Source organism: Salmo salar, chromosome ssa02 (assembly GCF_905237065.1).
Source record: "Salmo salar chromosome ssa02, Ssal_v3.1, whole genome shotgun sequence".
Classification (NCBI taxonomy): domain Eukaryota; kingdom Metazoa; phylum Chordata; class Actinopteri; order Salmoniformes; family Salmonidae; genus Salmo; species Salmo salar.
The window spans coordinates 77944124-77965967 of record NC_059443.1 but is presented as its reverse complement, the minus strand read 5'-3'; the positions used below and the strand labels follow the sequence as shown (position 1 = coordinate 77965967).

Below are 21844 nucleotides of genomic sequence, written 5' to 3'. Positions count from 1 at the left end.
ACTAGCGCTGTATAAGATAGATGGGAGTAGCATGCACTCATGGCTCTGTATAATACTGTATGTTTCCTTGAATATGTTCTGGACCTGGGGACTGTGAAAAGACCCCTGGTGGCATGTCTGGTGGGGTAAGAGTGTGTGTCAGAGCTGTGTATACGGTGACTATGGAAACTATTTGGAATTTCCAACACATTCTTATAAAAACAGGAAGTGACGCAGTCAGTCCTTCCTCAACTCTCAGCCAAGAGAGACTGTGTGCCCTCTGATTACAATGAAGAACAAGATGTGCCACTCTGTTCTGGGCCAGCTGCAGCTTAACTAGGTCTTTCTTTGCAGGATTTAAACATATGACTGGACAATAATCAAGATAAAACTAGAGCCTGCAGGACTTGCCTTGTGGAGTCAAAACATGTCTTTATTACGGACAGACCTCTCCCCATCTTTACAACTATTGAATCTATATGTTTTTACCATGACAGTTTACAATCTAAGGTAACACCAAGTAATTTAGTCTCCTCAACTTGTTCAACAGCCACACCATTCATTACCAGATCTAGAGGTCTAGAACTTAGGGACTGTGCAGCACACACACACAATCCACTTCAACCAGTTACATTGATACTTCAGAATGAAACAAGGCAGGGATTATAATATAGATATAGAAATATAGATAGTAATAAGATAAGTATCATAGCCTACAGGTTACACGCTCACAATAAAACGCTCGCAGTCCTGGTCACCGTGGGAACACAATGAGTGGTATTCACACATTCAGTTTATAGTCCTGGTCACTGTGGGAACACAATCAGTTTATAGTCCTGGTCACCGTGGGAACACAATGAGTGGTATTCACACATTCAGTCTATAGTCCTGGTCACCGTGGGAACACAATGAGTGGTATTCACACATTCAGTCTATAGTCCTGGTCACCGTGGGAACACAATGAGTGGTATTCACACATTCAGTCTATAGTCCTGGTCACCGTGGGAACACAATGAGTGGTATTCACACATTCAGTTTATAGTCCTGGTCACTGTGGGAACACAATGAATGGTATTCACACATTCAGTTTATAGTCCTGGTCACTGTGGGAACACAATGAATGGTATTCACACATTCAGTTTATAGTCCTGGTCACCGTGGGAACACAATCAGTTTATAGTCCTGGTCACCGTGGGAACACAATGAGTGGTATTCACACATTCAGTCTATAGTCCTGGTCACTGTGGGAACACAATGAGTGGTATTCACACAATCAGTTTATAGTCCTAGTCACCGTGGGAACACAATGAGTGGTATTCACACATTCAGTCTATAGTCCTGGTCACCGTGGGAACACAATGAGTGGTATTCACACAATCAGTTTATAGTCCTGGAAACCGTGGGAACACAATGAGTGGTATTCACACATTCATTTTATAGTCCTGGTCACCGTGGGAACACAATGAGTAGTATTCACACATTCAGTCTATAGTCCTGGACAGGATGAGGTGAAGCCTTCCGTCAGGAGAGCTGTGATTGGCTCAGGTGAGGAAATAGCATTCATCGCCTGCATTGACCTTTGACTCATGGCAGGGCACGAGTTAATCAACTGTCCACATTAATGGAGGGTACTTTGTACTTTCCCATGGACACCCGAGGGTAATACCTGTTCACTGTCACCGCCGGTGTGAAGACTAAGATCTCACAGATACCAAACAGTACACTTTCCCATGGACACCTGAGGGTAATACCTGTTCACTGTCAGAAAAGCAGAAATCACACACATTCTAAAATGTTATCTTATTACACACAAACACTTTTAACCAGATCATTTTCAGACTGTTTACGAGGTTTGCTTGAGGAAATATGAGCGTTTGAGGCACGTTTGCGTGGCTGTGTTGTAGTTATCGTCACTCTTCGTCAGAACTCTGCTGTGTCCATGTCTCCAGCCGGCCGTCTGTGGACCACTGGGTTAAACTTCCCGCCTTTGAGCTGATGGGAGGAGCTTTGTGATGGGAGGGGTTTGATGTAGACTAGAGGTGTGAGATGAGCAAAAGAGGAGAAGGACCCCTCTGCTGTTACGTTAGCACTAATGAGTCAGCCAGTTGCTATCAAGACCCAGCTTACAGCTACATTAAAGTAAACCAACGTTTTGCTAATACATAACACCATCTAATAGGGCTGGGCGATATGGCCCAAATATATAATATCCCGGGAGGACGGTATTTGACGGGAGTTTAGGTTGATGAATAATACAAAATTCTTTCTCCATTCTTATTGTTTTATTTTGTACAATTCAACTTGAACCAAATACAATTTCCTACATTTCCATCAATTTCTTCATTTCCTGCACTCATTTGCGATAATTTTCACACTGCCACGCAGGGCTGCACGATATTGGCCACCCAAAAAAATCAAGGCCTTTTTTTTTTACCAAATGTTGCAATTGCGATTTGACTTCTAATTTAGATCAAAACACTGTATCAACTAGCTACCGTTGAAATCATGGAAATAGAATAATTATTTGAATTCTATAGTCAGAATATAAATAAGTGGGCATTTTGAACACAGTGTTGGTTGGCATGACAACAAATGAAAATGCCAGGGAGGAGCTACCTCATATAGCTAACATATTCATGCTTCTCCTGATCTTATTGGTTTAGAAGATACTGTTTCACAAACAACATGCTGATTTAGGCCTCCACCATCACTGGTATCAGGCTGTATTAGCTAGCTACGTTTGCTCTGACTCAGTACATCTATTATCTAGCTAGCGGCTAACACGATACAGAACAACTCCCTTAGAAAAGACAAACTAGCTGTTTGCAGATGTAAGAAACAGAAGGGTAAATTCTAGAAGGCTAGTGTATTGATATTGTTGCATGTGCTGCATTGACCATGCAGACTGAACACACGTGTCTGGAGGTCCAGAAACAACATATGGGCTCCTTGAGTGGCAGGGGGCGGGGCAAGGTCTGTGTGGAAAGCGGCATAGAGAGAGAGGGAGAGAGCAGAGAGAGAGAGGGAGAGCAGAGAGAGGGAGAGCAGAGAGAGAGAGCAGAGAGAGCGAGGGAGAGCAGAGAGAGAGAGCAGAGAGAGCGAGGGAGAGCAAATACCGTTATATTTTAACATTTTTTTATTTTTATTTTATTTTTTAACTAGGCAAGTCCATTAAAAACGAATTCTTATTTACAATGACGGCCGACATAGAAGGTAAAGTAAAAACCCAAACTGGTCCGTGCATCAATATCAGTATATAGTAAAATACGGTATACCGCACAGCCCTGCCATCTAACCAATTATCAGAAAATGTTAGCTATATGCAGTTATCCTAGCCAGTAAGCGAGTCAGCCAGCTAACGTTAGCTATTTAGCCAGCTAACGTTAGCTATTAGCCAAATAACATTAGCTATTAGCCAAATAACATTAGCTATTAGCCTAGCCAACAAGCACAGTTATGGTCAGTATATGCTAGAGCCCAACTACTGGAGTCCAGTTAGAACACAACATAACGGCTTCCCACTAGATAACACAGTCACAAAGTCCTTGAAGAGCATGAGCTAGCTACCGAGTTACCATAGGAACAGAGGACATCCTGCCTTGTTTCCTTTTTTTTGGTGCCATTGTTATTAACTTGTGTGGTAGAGAACCTTTATAGTTCTGAGAGCTGATTGGCTGACGGTGGGACGTGCCTCATAAGTGCTCTGAGCACTGCTCACACTCAGCGATGACGGCTGACTTGAGGCCCAATACATTCAACATGTTAAATTATTGTGATGTCGTAAGAGCCTGTAGAGTGGAGAAAGCTACCGCGGCAGCCCCCACAGCCTGTAGAGTGGAGAAAGCTACCGCGGCAGCCCCCACAGCCTGTAGAGTGGAGAAAGCTACCGCGGCAGCCCCCACAGCCTGTAGAGTGGAGAAAGCTACCGCGGCAGCCCCCACAGCCTGTAGAGTGGAGAAAGCTACCGCGGCAGCCCCCACAGCCTGTAGAGTGGAGAAAGCTACCGCGGCAGCCCCCACAGCCTGTAGAGTGGAGAAAGCTACCGCGGCAGCCCCCACAGCCTGTAGAGTGGAAAAAGCTACCGTGGCAGCCCCCACAGCCTGTAGAGTGGAGAAACCTACCGCGGCAGCCCCCACAGCCTGTAGAGTCTGATTGGGAGCCTGTAGATCGGGCTATAAACGCTGGTGTCTCTTTAAGTCTGCTGTCTGCCTGAAGGTCTTCCCACACTGAGAGAAGTGGTACAGGGCTTCTCTCCTGTGTGAGTTAACTTGTGTGCCCTCAGATGTGATGACTGACGGAAACTCTTCCCACATTGAGGGCAGTGGTAAGGCTTCTCTCCTGTGTGAGTTTGACAATGTTTCTTCAGGTATCTTGCCAGACTGAAGCTCTTCCCACACTGAGTGCAGTGGTAATTCTTCTCTCCTGTGTGAGTTAACTGGTGGGCTGTCACATTTGATGAATGACTGAAACTCTTTCCACATTGAAGGCAGTGGTAAGGCTTTTCTACTGTGTGAGTTAACTGGTGTGCCCTCAGGCTTCCTGTTTGACTGAAGCTCTTCTCACACTGGGAGCAGTGATAAGGCATCTTTCTTGTGTGAGTAAGCTGGTGTCTATTTAAGGTCTGTAAAAGAGGAAAACTCATCCCACAAACAGAGCAGTGGTACGGCTTCTCTCCCGAGTGAGTTCGATGGTGTGTCTTCAGGTGTCCTGCCTGACTGAAGCTCTTACCACACTGAGAGCAGTGGTACGGCTTCTCTCCTGTGTGAATTAGCTGGTGTGCCTTTAGAGCTCCTGCCCGACCAAAGCTCTTCCCACACTGAAAGCAGTGGTACGGCTTCTCTCCTGTGTGTATTCTCTTGTGTTCGTTTAGCTGTCCTTCCATACAGAAGCGCTTCCCACATTGGAAGCAGTGGAAAGGCTTCTCTCCTGTATGTATTCTCTGATGCCTCTTCAAATTGAACGAACAGCTGAAAGTCTTCCTACATTGGGAGCAGTGGTACAACTTATTTCCTGTGTGAGTAAGCTGGTGCGTCTTCAAGCTGCTTGGTGTCTGAAATCTCTTCCCACATTGACCACACGTGTATGTTTTCTTCCTTTTGAGGGTCTTTTTGTGTGGTATGAGGTGAGTTGGACACACAAAACTGTCTCTGCAATCTGAACAGGGATGGGGTCTACAAGTGTGTCTTCTAAACTCCTCTGGATCATAGAAACTATTGAAGCAGTCCATGCAGTGGTGATGTTTCTGTCTTGAGGTCCTCTGTCTGTGTTGTTTATAGTTTCCTGATGCTGTGGAACTGGGCTCACTGTCTGAACCTGGCCTGGAGCTCTCTCCTGTGGGAATATGGACAGATATGGGGTTAGAATCAGGAACAGAAGCATTGGCTTTAGACTTGTTTAAAAACTATTAAGATCACTTTATTTGTCCAATTAGAAAACAATGGAATTGTGACTTCCTGTTTAAAACCAACATAAACATACAGGTTGGAGCAGAGGGCTGCCGTACTATGTGGGCACGTGGACCAGTTGCTGTGGGGGTTAAGCATCTTAGTCAAGGGCACAACAGCAGGTGATGGCACTAGCCCAAGCTTACAGCTCTTTATTCATCGTTTCATTAATTAACAGTTGATTAACAGCGGATTTCATAATTTACTGGGCACCGCACGAGCAATGAAAACAACGACTTTCTAATTAGAACCATCTACCATCCACAGATATACACTCCGACTTGAGGAAAGAGTTGCCAAACAGTCAGAGACACAGGTTGATAAACTGTGGGTTAGTGGTATACTGCTAAACAGAGTATATCATCTCTGTCTAAAAGCTGGACTAACTTTAACAATAGTATATCATCTCTGTCTAAAAGCTGGACTAACTTTAACAATAGTATACCATCTCTGTCTGAAAGCTGGGCTAACTTTAACAATAGTATATAATCTCTGTCTGAAAGCTGTGCTAACTTTAACAATAGTATATCATCTCTGTCTGAAAGCTGGGCTAACTTTAACAATAGTATATCATCTCTGTCTGAAAGCTGGGCTAACTTTAACAATAGTATATCATCTCTGTCTGAAAGCTGGGCTAACTTTAACAATAGTATATCATCTCTGTCTAAAAGCTGGGCTAACTTTAACAATAGTATATCATCTCTGTCTAAAAGCTGGACTAACTTTAACAATAGTATGTTATCTCTGTCTAAAAGCTGGGCTAACTTCAACAATAGTATATCATCTCTGTCTAAAAGCTGGACTAACTTTAATAACCTCTCTTGGGTAGGGGGCAGTATTTTCACGGCCGGAGGAAAAACGTACCCAAATTAAACGGCCTACTACTCGGGCCCAGGAACTAGAATATGCATATTATTAGTAGATTTGGATAGAAAACACTCTGAAGTTTCTAAAACTGTTTGAATGATGTCTGTGAGTATAACAGAACTCATATGGCAGGCAAAAACCTGAGAGAAATCCTACCGGGAAGTGGGAAATCTGATGCTGGTAGTCTATTCAAGTCTTTGCCTATCTAACACACAGTGACTTAGGGTTCATTTTGCACTTCCTAAGGCTTCCACTAGATGTCAACAGTCTTTAGAACCTTGTTTCAGGCTTTTGCAGTGAACAGAGAGCGAACAAGAAGGCCGGGGAGTTGGTGAAGGACATGAGTTCATTGGCGCGCATTCACGTGAGGAGGTAGGTGTGTTCCAAAACGTTTTTCAAGACATTGGAATCGTCCGGTTGGAATATTATTGAAGTGTTATGTTAAAAAGGCCCTAAAGATTGATGCTATACAACGTTTGACATGTTTCAACGAACGTAAATATAACTTTTTTTAAACTTTTCGTCGTGACATTTTGGCCGCGCTTCCTACATTTGGAGTAGCTTACTGAACGCGCAAACAACAAGGAGATATTTGGACATAAATTATGGACTTTATCAAACAAAACAACATTTATTGTGGATCTGGAACACCTGGAAGTGCCTTCTGATGAAGATCATCAAAGGTAAGTGAATATTTCTAATGCTATTTATGATTTTAGATGACTCCAAAATGGCGGGTATCTGTATTGCTTGATGTCTTTTTCTGAGCGCCGTACTCAGATTATTGCAAAGTGTGCTTTCCCCGTGAAGCTTTTTTGAAATCTGTCACAGCGGTTGCATAAAGGAGATGTTTATCTATAATTCTTTGAAGAACAGTTTAATATTTTATCAACGTTTATGATGAGTATTTTTGTAAATTGTTGTGCTGATTCACCGGCAGTATTGGAGGCAAAATATTTTCTGAACATCACGCGGCAATGTAAAATGCTGTTTTTGGATATAAATATTAACTTGATCGAACAAAAAATGCATGTATTGTGTAACAGGATGTCCTAGGAGTGTCATCTGATGAAGATCGTCAAAGGTTAGTGCATAATTTTAGCTGGTTTTCTGGTTTTTGTGACGCCTGTCTTTGCTAGGAAAATGGCTGTGTGGTTTTTCTTGTGTTGGAACTGTCCTAACATAATCTAACTTTATGCTTTCGCCATAAAGCCTTTTTGAAATTGGACAATTTGGTTACATTAACCTGTTAGGGCTAGGGGGCAGTATTGACACAGCCGGATAAAAAACTTACCCGATTTAATCTGGTTACTACTCCTGCCCAGTAACTAGAATATGCATATAATTATTGGCTTTGGATAGAAAACACCCTAAAGTTTCTAAAACTGTTTGAATGGTGTCTGTGAGTATAACACAACTCAAATGGCAGGCCAAAACCTGAGAAGATTTCAAGCAGAAAGTGGCCTGTCTGAGAAGTAGTGTTTCATCTTGGCTCTTTTTATTGAAGACTCAGGATCTGTGCAATAACGTGACACTTCCTACGGCTTCCATAGGCTCTCAGAGCCCGGGAAAAAGCTGAACGATATCGAGGCAGGCTCTGGCTGAAACACTTTATCGCTTTTGGCAAGTGGCCACTCAGAGTACTATGGGCTTAGGCGCGTGCCTGCGTCGACCGAATGCTTTCTTTTCCTTTGTCTGTTTACCTAAACGCAGATTCCCGGTCGGAATATTATCGCTTTTTTATGAGAAAAATGGCATAAAAATTGATTTTAAACAGCGGTTGACATGCTTCGAAGTACGGTAATGGAATATTTAGAATTTTTTTGTCACGAATTGCGCCATGCTCGCCACCCTTATTTACCCTTTAGGATATTGTCTTGAACGCACGAACAAAACGCCGCTGTTTGGATATAACGATGGATTATTTTGGACCAAACCAACATTTGTTATTGAAGTAGAAGTCCTGGGAGTGCATTCTGACGAAGACAACAAAGGTAATAACATTTTTCTTATAGTAAATCTGACTTTGATGAGTGCAAAACTTGCTGGGTGTCTAAATAGCTAGCCCTGTGATGCCGGGCTATCTACTGAGAATATTGCAAAATGTGCTTTCACCGAAAAGCTATTTTAAAATCGGACATATCGAGTGCATAGAGGAGTTCTGTATCTATAAATCCTAAAATAATTGTTATGCTTTTTGTGAACGTTTATCGTGAGTAATTTAGTAAATTCACCGGCAGTGTTCGGTGGGAATGCTAGTCACATGCTAATGTAAAAAGCTGGTTTTTGATATAAATATGAACTTGATTGAACAAAACATGCATGTATTGTATAACATAATGTCCTAGGGTTGTCATCTGATGAAGATCATCAAAGGTTAGTGCTACATTTAGCTGTGGTTTGGGTTTATGTGACATTATATGCTAGCTTGAAAAATGGGTGTCTGATTAGATTATGTCAGCAGAGTACCCAGACAGAAATAATGTTTTGCTTTCGTTGTAAAGCCTTTTTGAAATCGGACAGTGTGGTTAGATTAACGAGAGTCTTATCTTTAAAATGGTGTAAAATAGTCATATTTTTGAAAAATGTAAGTAATAGCATTTCTAAGGTATTTGAATAACGTGCCACAGGATTCAACTGGCTGTTGAGTAGGTGGCTAGCCCATAGAGGTTAAGGAGACGTGTATCTTTAAAATGGTGTAAAATAGTCGTATGTTTGAGAACTTTGAATTATGACATTTTGTGGTTATGAATTTGGCGCTCTGATTTTTCACTGGCTGTTGAATAGTGTGAACCATGGGTGGGACGCTCCCCAAGAGAGGTTAACAATAGTATATCATCACTGTCTAAAAGCTGGGCTAACTTTAACAATAGTATATCATCTCTGTCTAAAAGCTGGGATAACTTTAACAATAGTATATCATCTCTGTCTAAAAGCTGGGATAACTTTAACAATAGTATATCATCTCTGTCTAAAAGCTGGGCTAACTTTAACAATAGTATATCATCTCTGTCTAAAAGCTGGGCTAACTTTAACAATATCTGTGGGAAGTGAGCTGTAAATAATAGCAATAATAATTGTAGAATCCCCTGAGGCCGCCGAGGCACCAACTTCTCTCCGTACTCCACACCTGAACTTACCTGGGTCAGTGATACTATCTACTTCTTCCTCCTCTTCCTCTAGATCTGGAGCAGACACATCTCTGTTCTCTGCCTCCTCCTCTTTGACTGCTCTCTCCTCCTCCTCTTTGACTGCTCTCTCCTCCTCCACCTCCTCTTCTTCTTCTTCTTTGATTGCTCTCTCCTCCGCCTCCTCTTTGACTGCTCTCTCCTCCTCCACCTCCTCTTTGACTGCTCTCTCCTCCTCCACCTCCTCTTTGACTGCTCTCTCCTCCTCCTCTTTGACTGCCATCTCTTCCTCTAGAGCTTCTGGCTCCTCTTTGACTATCACATTGAGTTCCAGTGTTTGACTGCAATCCTCCAGCTTCACTGAGACCATCTCTGGACCCTGCTTTGAGGTTCTCTGGACTGGAACACCACAGCCAGACCCCTGAGACTTGGGTTCAGACATGGAAGGCTACAGATGGATTCAAAAGAGGCACAAAAAAATGAAAGGTGAGTTTCACTAGAACAGCTTTGCTAATAAAGTGATACACCATGTATAAAACATATTCCATCTGCTAGGATTCTGCTAATAAAGTGATAGATACACCATGTATAAAACATATTCCATCTGCTAGGATTCTGCTAATAAAGTGATGGAATATGTTTTATACATGGTGTATCTATCACTTTATTAGCAGAATCCTAGCAGATGGAATATGTTTTATACATGGTGTATCTATCTGCTAGGATTCTGCTAATAAAGTGATAGATACACCATGTATAAAACATTCCATCTGCTAGGATTCTGCTAATAAAGTGATAGATACACCATGTATAAAACATATTCCATCTGCTAGGATTCTGCTAAGAAAATGTAGCTAGCTAGCCAACATTGCTGTGGCAACGATCGCTAACGTTAGCCATTTGAGCTAATTGGGTTTCTGATACATTTTACCGTCACCTTTCTCCATAGGGTGGGATGATATCTAGCTAGATACAATTACAAGCAAGAAGTTTGCTAGTTTAAAGCAAAGGCGAACCAAAATGACATTTGATATGACGCTGGCTGAATGATTAAGTAAATGATTCCTAAAACTGAAGTAAGGCAGCTACGGTTAGCTAGCGAGCTAACAAACACTGCGGTCAAGTGATCCAAAACTCGGTAAAGCCATCCTCTCTTCAGTTTCCTCATGAATTTGCAAATACACAACACTATACGGTTTTGTGTGTTTTCTGGGAGGGAAACTGAGTTGGATGCTGTCATGCTCAGATAGAGACGACGGCTTCAAATCGTCTCCAAGAAAACAACTTGAACCACACTTTTTCAATCTTCCATAATCAAAATGATACCAAATGGTTGATTTCATTTTGGCGCCTTATCAAGGCTGCAGTGGCTGGTGTGGTTTATCAAATGTTACATTGTTAAAGATCATGTTTACAGTCATGACATTACCAACACACACAGCTGCATAAATGTAATATGCCAGGGAGATATGTATACTGCAGCTAAGAAAGTAATACTAAGTGTATGTTGTGTAGTAAGCTGTTAGTAGCACATGTGCCTCACCCTAATAATTTGGTCTATTTACACCTCTTAATTTTGCCTACTGTTCTGACTGTTCTACTGTAGCCTATAACCTGTTTTAGAGAAATGTAATAATTTAATATTGTAAGAGCTTTCATTGTCTGCTTATTAGCCCCCTTTATTTATCCTACGGTTCTAACTTGGTGTACAGGGAGTACACTGTAAGAACAGCCCATGTTCTGAATTCTGTCGCTGTACATTTCAATAGTGCTAAACAAATAGTTATTGACTAATGTTGCTTCCGTCCTAGCTCAGTCATTGTCTTAATTTAAACTACGGATTCCCTCTTATCTGCTTGTCGTCCCCTTATGCCATAGTTTGTACATCTCAATAGTCAGTAGAAACCACATCTGTTTAAGCAAGTCAGCCATATCAGCTATGTTTTTTTTTTAAAGGCAGTAAATGAGGCTGAATGAACTGTTTCGCTGCTCTGCTGATAGCCAGGTGTAGCAGTGGTAAGATGTTGGGACGGCTTTATGTAGGTCCTAACAGTTTGTGGGCACCGTTTGTCACCGTTATTATGCAATGGATGTATTGTTTAGTGTTGTGTAGAGTAGTGGCTTTGCTCGCATGCCACATTTGTTGTTGTTTTTTTCACCAAGATGTACATGCTAAAATCGCCAATGGTCCTCCCTCACCGACAGCTACAATAGTCAATCAAATGCCTGTCCAACTGATCCGTTCTGGCGCCGGCCCTGCCCACTTACTATCTAGTGAGTAGGCTGCCTGGTTGAAATGAACGATTCAAAAATCACATATTTGACATTGTCTTGATGACGAATAATGTGATCAGTCACAACACAGCGTCTTGAAGATAGCTAGCTAAACAAACGTGCTTGCTAACAATGATAGCTAGCTAGCTACCCTAGGTTGAAGATGAAAACCTAGGCAACTTCAACCTACCATAGCTAACGTTAGCTAGATAACATGGCTAGACCGTCTCTAATGTCCTGAAGACTAGCTGTTATGTACATAGAATCGTTAAAGAATGTTTTAAAGTTTGATCTTACTTTGGAACGGGAATTTGAAATGTTGACTACCGACGATACTAACAACAACTAACTAGCTAGCTAGGTAGCTAGCGTAACTCCGAACTACCTCCTTTCCCAGAACGACGTCACAGATAGAACAATGAGCCAGATATTTCACCGGATATAGAAGTGTGAAGCCTCCGGTTGGCGTTTCTTCTCACTACCAAATATGGTGATGAGAGGATGCCCAGTGGCCGGCAGTGGGAGAAGATAGATTTTGTACTACATCATGCAAACTTTCACATCATTGCAACATTTGATCTCAATACATTTTTTTGTTCCCAAAACTAGCATCTGTTAAGACACATTTTTGTAGATTTTACCCTTTGCTAAAGTAAAAAAAAAACACATTTGTTCCCACTTTAAAGGACAGGCTGTGGTCCATCTTGAGTTAGTTATAACAAAATCTTTGACGAAATCTTCTTCTATGGTATTATGGCGGTCCGCAAACATACGTTATAGGTGCATGCCACCACCTACTGAGTTGGCTGTGTATCAACCTACTGTTCTCTATTATGAATTAATAACACATTTTATAAATAATTTGCCCTACCAACTAACCCTACACCCATTAAAACCTCACCACTATCCCACTACTTTGACCATATCTGATCCTACACCAGGACAGCAGCCTGGGAGGACGGGACACTATCATTCAAAACACCTTGTAACTCTTCTCCAGTAAAATCTCATACACCCAAGTACTTGTCTGCAGCTGGCACCAAAACATCTATTTTCCTGGCAACCTCAAACTGTCTTTTTCTCACCGTACACCTCTGAACTCCACCACCATGGGTACCCCTTGCAGTTAACGCGCATACAACTTTTCCCCACCGATACTACACGCTCCTTTGTCTCATGCCCTCCAGCACACTTCTCACATCTAGGAATCTCCCTCCTACACACTTCAGCTACATGACCATAAGCTTGACACCTAAAACACCGTAATGGATTCGGGACAAAAACTCTCACGGGATAACTGACACATCCTAACTTGACTTTGTCGGGTAAAAACTGCATCAAAACTCAACAGTACAGACAGTATCTTCTGTTTCACCATTCTGTCCACCGGGTCTGCGTCGCACCAAACGGCAGGCATGGCATACACTGGGAATCTTCTATTTCAATTGCTCCTCCTCAACACTTAATGCCACCCCAGATATCACTCTTTTCAATGGCGCCCTGCTCCGGAGAGCAAAGAAATTCACAGCTCTTGTCCCTAGAAACGTGGTTTGGAGTGCCTGATCCCTCTGGATGGAAGAAATGCAAGAAATCACCAACAGTCCACTTCGAGTTACTTTCAATGACTCAACAGTCCCCAACCTCTTCTCCACTCAACCAGAACGAGGTCTGTGATGTTATTCCGGCAGACTAGAATTTCTGGCAGACTAGTCGCTTTTTTAGCTTAGTTTTGCATTTATCAAAACAAAAAGGGAAACAGGAAAAATACTATTTGCATCACCGACTAACCCCAAACACTAAAACCAAAAGTCATGAAACACCTTATCTTATTACTCCTGGGAGGACGGTACTCTTTCTTTCAACACCCCCTGCAACGTGTCGGGTAAAACTCTTTGGCCGAAAAAATCTTTCACTCCAAATAACTTTTCTGCTGCTACTACTTTTATCTTCTGTGACTTCCTTTCCATCCATGCAGTACAGTTAATTACCATAGCAATGAACATCAACAAACCAACCGTACTAAACACAAACTGTTTGGGTCACTCAGTAGTGGCCTACTACTAGTATTTTGTCATAATCCTTCACTCTTTGCTTATCATCCTCTACTTTCCTCACTGCCTCAGCATACAAAACTGTTTTTGCCCCACTCAAACTCTGTCAATCTCAACCGGTATCTCTCTCTCATACGGCACTTCGGATCCCCAGCTGCATGGCCACCCCCACAGTTGACACAGTGCTTTCTCTATCCCAACTATACACTCCCTCTGACTATGCCCCCCTGCACATTTCTCACAGCGTGGGATCTCCCTTCTACACACTGGTTGCAACACGTCCGAATCCTTGACACCTCAAACACCGTAGCGGGTTCGGAACAAAGGCCCTAACAGAATAGCAAATATAACCTAATCTGATCTTATCAGGTAGAAACTCGGTGTCAAAGCTCAACAAGACAGACAGGGTATTCTCAGTCTCGCCATTGCCACCGGGTCTGTGTCTTACCAAACGGCGGGTTTAACAAACACCAGGAATATGTTTAATTTGATCCACCTCTACACCTCTACACTGATCACCTGTGAGTGGCGCCCTACTCCGTAGAGCAAATCACGACACGTGAAACGAAGCGTCCGCTTCCTCTGAGCGGAGGATGCACGCAAAAAAATCTCAACAATTCTCGAAACGTTCACAGATGTAACCATTCCCAGTTTGTCCTTTACCCAGCCCTACACATTAAGGGGGTCGGCCAAAAAGCAGAAATCCACTCTTTCCAAAAATCTCCACTACTCCTGTCGCTGCTGGTCGGCACACTTCGTCCTGGTCTGGCTCAACATCAGAACAATCAGCATAGCCAACTAACGCCATTTCAAGATCCTCAAAGTTCTCAAGAGAGCATGAAGAGCTACACGTAAGTTTACTTGGTTTGTATTCAGGAGATGTAAGTATGTACTTGAGACAAAGGTGGTAAACAGGAGACAAAGGTCTGATCTTTTTGCCATTCTTACGCCTTCACTTCACTGTCATCGTGAGAATACCCATCTACGCACTCAAGACAGTCAAGGCTGCGATAGATGCATACATTGCGCAACTGCACTAAATCATTATTTTGCTGCCTACATTCATGTACCCATTGATTCTTGAAGAATATAACTTATAAATTCCTCACAAGCTTAGATAAACTATTACCCCATCAGAACCCAAAATATTAAACAAAGCTTGTTTTACTCCAGTGTTGATAAATAAAGTAAATGTAAAACAACACTACATAGCTTCAAAACTATCATGGATGCATGTTCAGTCCTGCATCCATAGCTCTGTCTAGGAATTTGAGAGGGGTTACACGCAGCAATTTACAGAAACGCTTTGTTATGTTTTCTACTGCTGATTGCCATTTTAAGAATATGATCTTATATCTTCATACATTTTTGTTTGGAAACAACGGTCAGCTCAGATAATACGTGAAGCACCTTGATCAAGGTTCCGCTATTGGAAGAAAGCAACTTCTTTTTTAATATGTATTGGCGGAAAGGTGCATGCAGTGCCACCTACAGTACTGGTGTGTGAGGCCAGTCATGGTAGGAAAGCAACTTCTTTACTCAAGCTGTTTAAATTACAGGTCGCCACCTTCTGGTTCAACGAAGCTACTACACCCACTGCATTCAACTTCACTGACGTCTCTTCAAGTAGGTTAGGTGGTGAAATTTTTATACAAACCAGTATCCTGAATGATGCCTGAACCCTGTACTAAGAAACATAAAAAAAACAAAGCAGTAACGTAAATTACTTATTTACCTTCAGTTTTACATCCTGTTAGTATAGGTCAACATAACTTAATGACAGTGAATAATCAAATCCATAATGACAGAACATGCAGTGTACACAAAGCTGCATACAGTGTTTCAACTTATGTAAATTATATACACACACACTTGGAGTAGGGTTTAAAAATAATTTTAAATTTAAAAAAAGTCCCAGGTTTTCCAGAAATCCTGGTTGGAGGATTCCGGATGTTCTTCTTATTGCCCCACGATTCCAGGATTTTCTAACCAGGATTTCCAGCAAACCTGGGGAAAGTTAGTTGAATTGTACAACACTAGCTGGGAGTCTGTGATAGTCTGCTGATGTGTGTTGACCCTTTCCACATTTATGAGACCTTGGGACACTGGATTTGATAAAGGAGAGATTGATGTGACCACCATGGGAAGAAGACCCCAGTGGTCCTTGGAGCTCCATGGCTGGGGGTGGAGGACTGGCGGTGGAAGGGGGTCTGGGAGAGAAGGGTAGCCTGGGAGTGGAGGGGGATCTGGGGCTGGAGAGAACCTGGGTTCTGGGTGGAGGACTGGTGGTGGAGGGGGATCTGGGAGAGAAGGGTAGCCTGGGGGGGTAGAAGGATCTGGGGCTGGAGTGAACCTGTGTGTGTACATAGTAAAGTTCATGTATAGAATTTCAGGGCAGGCTGTCGTTTATAGAAGCTATACACTGAGTATACCAAACATTAGGAACACCTTCCTAATATGGAGTTATTGACTCAGAACAGCCTCAGTTCGTCGGGGCATGGACTCTACAAGGTTTCGAAAGCGTTCCACAGTACTGCTGGCCCATGTTGACTCCAATGCTTCCCACAGTTACGTCAAGTTGGCTGAATGCCCTTTGGGTGGTGGACCATTCTTGATACACAGGAAACTGTTGAGCGTGAAAAACCTAGCAGCGTTGCAGTTCTTGACACAACCCGGTGTCTTAAATCTTTTGTCTTGGCCATTCACCCTCTGAATGGCACACACACACACACACACACGTTTCAAGGCTTTAAAATCCATCTTTGACCTTCCCTTCATCTACAGTGATTGAAGTGGATTTAACAAGTGACATCGATAAGGGATCATATCTTTCACCTGGATTCACCAGGTCAGTCTGTCATGGAAAGAGCAGGTGTTCTTAATGTGTGTTTGTCCTGAACCTTCTTGATGTTTTTATATAATGTGAGCGGTCAGGTGAGTAAGGCTTCTCATGCATTTACCTGTAAACCAGGTTCTGCCTCTCCTGACAGGTGAAATCCCTTCAGATCATGGACACACCACACAGCATGACACTGCAACTACACTGCTCAAAAAAATAAAAGGGAACACTTAAACACAATGTAACTCCAAGTCAATCACACTTCTGTGAAATCAAACTGTCCACTTAGGAAGCAACACTGATTGACAATACATTTCACATGCTGTTGTGCAAATGGAATAGACAACAGGTGGAAATTATAGGCAATTAGCAAGACACCCCCAATAAAGGAGTGGTTCTGCAGGTGGTGACCACAGACCACTTCTCAGTTCCTATGCTTCCTGGCTGATGTTTTGGTCACTTTTGAATGCTAGCGGTGCTTTCACTCTAGTGGTAGCATGAGATGGAGTCTACACTCCACACAATTGGCTCAGGTAGTGCAGCTCATCCAGGATGGCACATCAATGCGAGCTGTGGCAAGAAGGTTTGCTGTGTCTGTCAGCGTAGTGTCCAGAGCATGGAGGCGCTACCAGGAGACCGGCCAGTACATCAGGAGACGTGGAGGAGGCCGTAGGAGGGCAACAACCCAGCAGCAGGACCGCTACCTCCGCCTTTGTGCAAGGAGGAGCAGGAGGAGCACTGCCAGAGCCCTGCAAAATGACCTCCAGCAGGCCACAAATGTGCATGTGTCTGCTCAAACGGTCAGAAACAGACTCCATGAGGGTGGTATGAGGGCCCGACGTCCACAGGTGGGGGTTGTGCTTACAGCCCAACACCGTGCAGGACGTTTGGCATTTGCCAGAGAACACCAAGATTGTCAAATTCGCCACTGGCGCCCTGTGCTCTTCACAGATGAAAGCAGGTTCACACTGAGCATTTCTTTGGGGGGGCCGCACAGCCCTCCATGTGCTCGCCAGAGGTAGCCTGACTGCCATTAGGTACCGAGATGAGATCCTCAGACCCCTTGTGAGACCATATGCTGGTGCGGTTGGCCCTGGGTTCCTCCTGATGCAAGACAATGCTAGACGTCATGTGGCTGGAGTGTGTCAGCAGTTCCTGCAAGAGGAAGGCATTGATGCTATGGACTGGCCCGCCCGTTCCCCAGACCTGAATCCAATTGAGCACATCTGGGACATCATGTCTCGCTACATCCACCAACGCCACGTTGCACCACAGACTGTCCAGGAGTTGGCGGATGCTTTAGTCCAGGTCTGGGAGGAGATCCCTCAGGAGACCATCCGCCACCTCATCAGGAGCATGCCCAGGCGTTGTAGGGAGGTCATACAGGCACGTGGAGGCCACACACACTACTGAGCCTCATTTTGACTTGTTTTAAGGACATTACAGCAAAGTTGGATCAGCCTGTAGTGTGGTTTTCCACTTTAATTTTGAGTGGGACTCCAAATCCAGACCTCCATGGGTTGATAAATTGGATTTCCATTGATTATTTTTGTGTGATTTTGTTGTCAGCACATTCAACTATGTAAAGAAAAAAGTATTTAATAAGATTATTTCATTCATTCAGATCTAGGATGTGTTATTTTAGTGTTCCCTTTATTTTTTTCAGCAGTGTATATTACGAAATAACACATTGCTAACTAGTTATTATTTAAATATAGATTTCAACTTTGTTGTTACCTTGTTACTGAGTAATGTAATACTATTACTGTAACCCCCTGTGTTACTAATGTGTTTCCCCAACACTGGTGAAATAACATCAATATGCAAATAAAACGTTCCCAAGAGGAGAGAGGTTGACTTTCGATAATAGAAGTGTGGTGAAGAAAGAATTGATTTATGGAGATAGAAACTGAATACATTTCTGGAGAAATAGACACTTTAATTTAAATGTAACCCTCATGTCATATTTCATACGCTTTGGTACATTTTTTATATGACAATGTACATCAGGTTGGAAAAAAATATATATAAATAAATTTATAAATAAACTCAATCAATATTGTTAGATGCCGAACTTGGCAACACCATTATAAAAGGTCAGTTTTGGGGCAACATCTTCTGATGTTCTTTTAGGCATTTAAAACTCTTCCCACACTAACAGCAGTGGAAAAGCTTCACATCTGGTGCATCTTCAGAGTTGTTAAATGCCTGAAACTCTTCCCAAACTGAGAGCAGTGGTAAGGCTTCTCTCCGCTGTGTGTTAGCTGGTGTCTCTTTAGGTCTGCTGTCTGACTGCAGCTCCTCCCACACTGAGAGCAGTGGTAAGGCTTTTCCTCTGTGTGAGTTAGCTGGTGTGTCTTTAGAGCTCGCTCCCAACCAAACCACTTCCCACACTGAGAGCAGTGGTATGGCTTCTCTCCTGAGTGAGTTCGCTGGTGTTGCTTCAGGTCTCCTGTCTGACTGAAGCTCTTCCCATACTGAGAACAGTGGTAAGGCTGCTCTCATGTGTGAGTTATCTGGTGTTTCTTTAGGAAATATAAACTGGTGAAGTTATCCCCACATTGAGAGCAGTGATAAGGCTTCTCTTCTGTGTGAGTAATCTGGTGTGTCTTCAGAGATCCTGCCCGACCAAAGCTCTTCCCACACTGAGAGCAGTGGTAAGGCTTCTCTCCGGTGTGAGTTCGCTGGTGTGTCTTCAGGTGTCCTGCCTGACTGAAGCGTGTATCACACTGAGAGCAGTGGTAAGGCTTCTCTCCGGTGTGAGTTCGCTGGTGTCTCGTTAGGTGTGCTGGTCGACTGAAACCCTTCCCACATTGAGAGCAGTTGTAAAGCGTCTCTCCTGTGTGAGTTAGCTGGTGTTTCTTCAGGTGTGCTGTCTGACTGAAGCTCCTCCCACACTGAGAGCAGTGGTAAGGCTTCTCCTCTGTGTGAGTTAGCTGGTGTGTCTTTAGAGCTCGTTCCCAACCAAACCGCTTCCCACACTGAGAGCAGTGGTATGGCTTCTCTCCTGAGTGAGTTCGCTGGTGTTGCTTCAGGTCTCCTGCCTGACTGAAGCTCTTCCCACACTGAGAACAGTGGTAAGGCTGCTCTCCTGTGTGAGTTATCTGGTGTTTCTTTAGGAAATATAAACTGGTGAAGTTATCCCCACATTGAGAGCAGTGATAAGGCTTCTCTTCTGTGTGAGTAATCTGGTGTCTCTTCAGAGATCCTGCCCGACCAAAGCTCTTCCCACACTGAGAGCAGTGGTAAGGCTTCTCTCCTGTGTGAGTTCGCTGGTGTCTCTTCAGGTGTCCTGCCTGACTGAAGCGTGTATCACACTGAGAGCAGTGGTAAGGCTTCTCTCCCAGGTGTATTATCCTCTGGTGTCGCTTTAGATGTGCTAAATTACTGACGCTCTTCCCACACTGAGAGCAGTGGTAAGGCTTCTCTCCTGTGTGAGTTCGCTGGTGTCTCTTCAGGTGTCCTGCCTGACTGAAGCGTGTATCACACTGAGAGCAGTGGTAAGGCTTCTCTCCCAGGTGTATTATCCTCTGGTGTCGCTTTAGATGCGCTAAATTACTGACGCTCGTCCCACATTGAGAGCAGTGGTAAGGCTTCTCTCCTGTGTGAGTTTTCTGGTGAGTCATTAGTTTGCTTGGTGTCGGAAAGCTCTTCCCACATTGATCACACGGGTAAGTCTTCTTTATTCTGTGAGTCTGTTGGTGTGATTTGAGGTGAGTTGTGCAAATAAAACTGCCTCTGCAATCTGAACAGGGGTGGGGTCTACAAGTGTGTCTTCTCAACTCCTCTGGCTCATAGAAACTGGTCAAGCAGTCCATGCAGTGGTGATGTTTCTGTCTTGAGTTCCTCTGTCTGTGTTGTTTATGGTTTCCTGATGCTGTGGAACTGGGCTCACTGTCTGAACCTGGGTTGGAGATCTCTCCTGTGGGAATATGAACATACAGTAGCTAGTTAAAGTCTACATACCTCTTGCATAGTCTACACATTTTGCTGCCTTAAAACTAAGACTAAATTTGCACATCTCTTAGGGCAACATGTATCCATTGACGGTTTTCCTCTAACTTTTGCCTGAGCTTCGCTCCTTTAATATTTATTTTGATCCTGACAAACTATCCTGTCTCTGCCAGTGACAAGCATACCCATAACAGGATCCTGATACCACAATATTTAAAAATACAGACACAGGTCGGTAAATAAGTTGCACAGTGGGTTAGTGGTATACTGCTACCACAATCTCTGTCTAGAAGCTGAGCTCACTTTTCCAATAATAGTTGTGGGAAGTGAGCTGTCAATAATAGTTTTGGAATCCCCTGCTTACCTGGATCAGTGATACCATCTACTTCCTCTAGATCTGGAGCAGACACATCTCTGTTCTCTTCTTTGATTGGACTCTCCTCCTCTTTGACTCCGCTCTCCTTCAGCTCCTCTTTGAGTGGTCTTTCCTCCATCGCCTCTGTGATGGCTTTCTCCTCCTCCTCCTTTTCTTCCTCTTTGACTGCTCTCTCCTCTGCCTCCTCTTTGACTGCTCTCTCCTCTGCCTCTTCTTTAACAATCACATTGACTTCCAGTGGTTGACTGCAGTCCTCCAGCTTCACTGAGACCATATCTGGACTCTGCTTTGAGGTTCTCTGGGCTGGAACACCACACCCAGAACCTGGGGACTCTGTGGACTTGGGTTCAGACATGGAAGGCTACAGATGGATTCAAAAGAGGCACAAAAAGAAGTGAAAGGTGAGTTTCACAAACAGGGTGAGTTTCACTAGAACAGCTTTGCTAATAAAAAGGATAGATAGACCATGCATGCAAAATATTTCATCTTCTAGGATTCTGCTAAGAAATGTAGCTAGCTAGCTAACATTGATGTGGCGATGGCAACGATAGCTAGCTAATGTTAACAATTTTTTAGCTTTATTGGGTTAACTGCAGCTTACTGATGAATTTTACCATCACCTTTCTCACTAGGGTGGGATGTGATCTAGCTAGATTACAAGCACGAAGTTAGTTTAAAGCTGAACCAAAATTGAATTTGTTTTGTAATCATACTGGACAAATGGCTAAGTAAATGATTACTAAAATTGAAGTTAGGTAACTAAGGTTGGCTAGCTAGCTAACACGCGGCCTAGCTAGCTAGCATGCTAACTTACTAAGGTTAGCTAGTGAGCAGTGTTGCCTGATAGAGATGAACAATTCACACATCACATATTTGACATTGTTGACTTGATAACAAATAATGTGATCATTCACAATTAGCGTTAGCATAGA

The 21844-nt window shown here is 43.2% G+C and overlaps 2 protein-coding genes across 3 annotated transcripts; both read right to left on the bottom strand.

Moving 5' to 3' along the window:
- Nucleotides 1-573: 573 nt before the first annotated feature.
- On the bottom strand, nt 574-12098 carry LOC106593361 (zinc finger protein 436). Of its 2 annotated transcripts, XR_006762685.1 has the most exons (4): nt 11990-12098; nt 9431-9866; nt 4101-5310; nt 574-2954 (listed from the first exon to the last, which is right to left on the bottom strand). XR_006762685.1 is itself a non-coding variant. In XM_045710506.1 (3 exons), the coding sequence occupies exons 2-3, from the start codon at nt 9858-9860 to the stop codon at nt 4172-4174; spliced, it is 1569 nt and encodes a 522-aa protein (XP_045566462.1). In that variant the 5' UTR covers nt 9861-9866; nt 11990-12098; the 3' UTR covers nt 574-4171. The 2 variants fall into 2 exon arrangements, 1 of the variants encoding a protein (XP_045566462.1); XM_045710506.1 differs by having other exon boundaries at nt 574-5310.
- Nucleotides 12099-18510: 6412 nt separating this feature from the next.
- Nucleotides 18511-21267, bottom strand: LOC106593360 (zinc finger protein 883-like). The gene is made up of 2 exons (XM_014184699.2): nt 20901-21267; nt 18511-20504 (listed from the first exon to the last, which is right to left on the bottom strand). Exons 1-2 carry the CDS (start codon nt 21265-21267, stop codon nt 19084-19086), a joined length of 1788 nt encoding a protein of 595 aa, XP_014040174.1. The 3' UTR covers nt 18511-19083.
- Between the last annotated feature and the right edge of the window lie 577 nt (nt 21268-21844).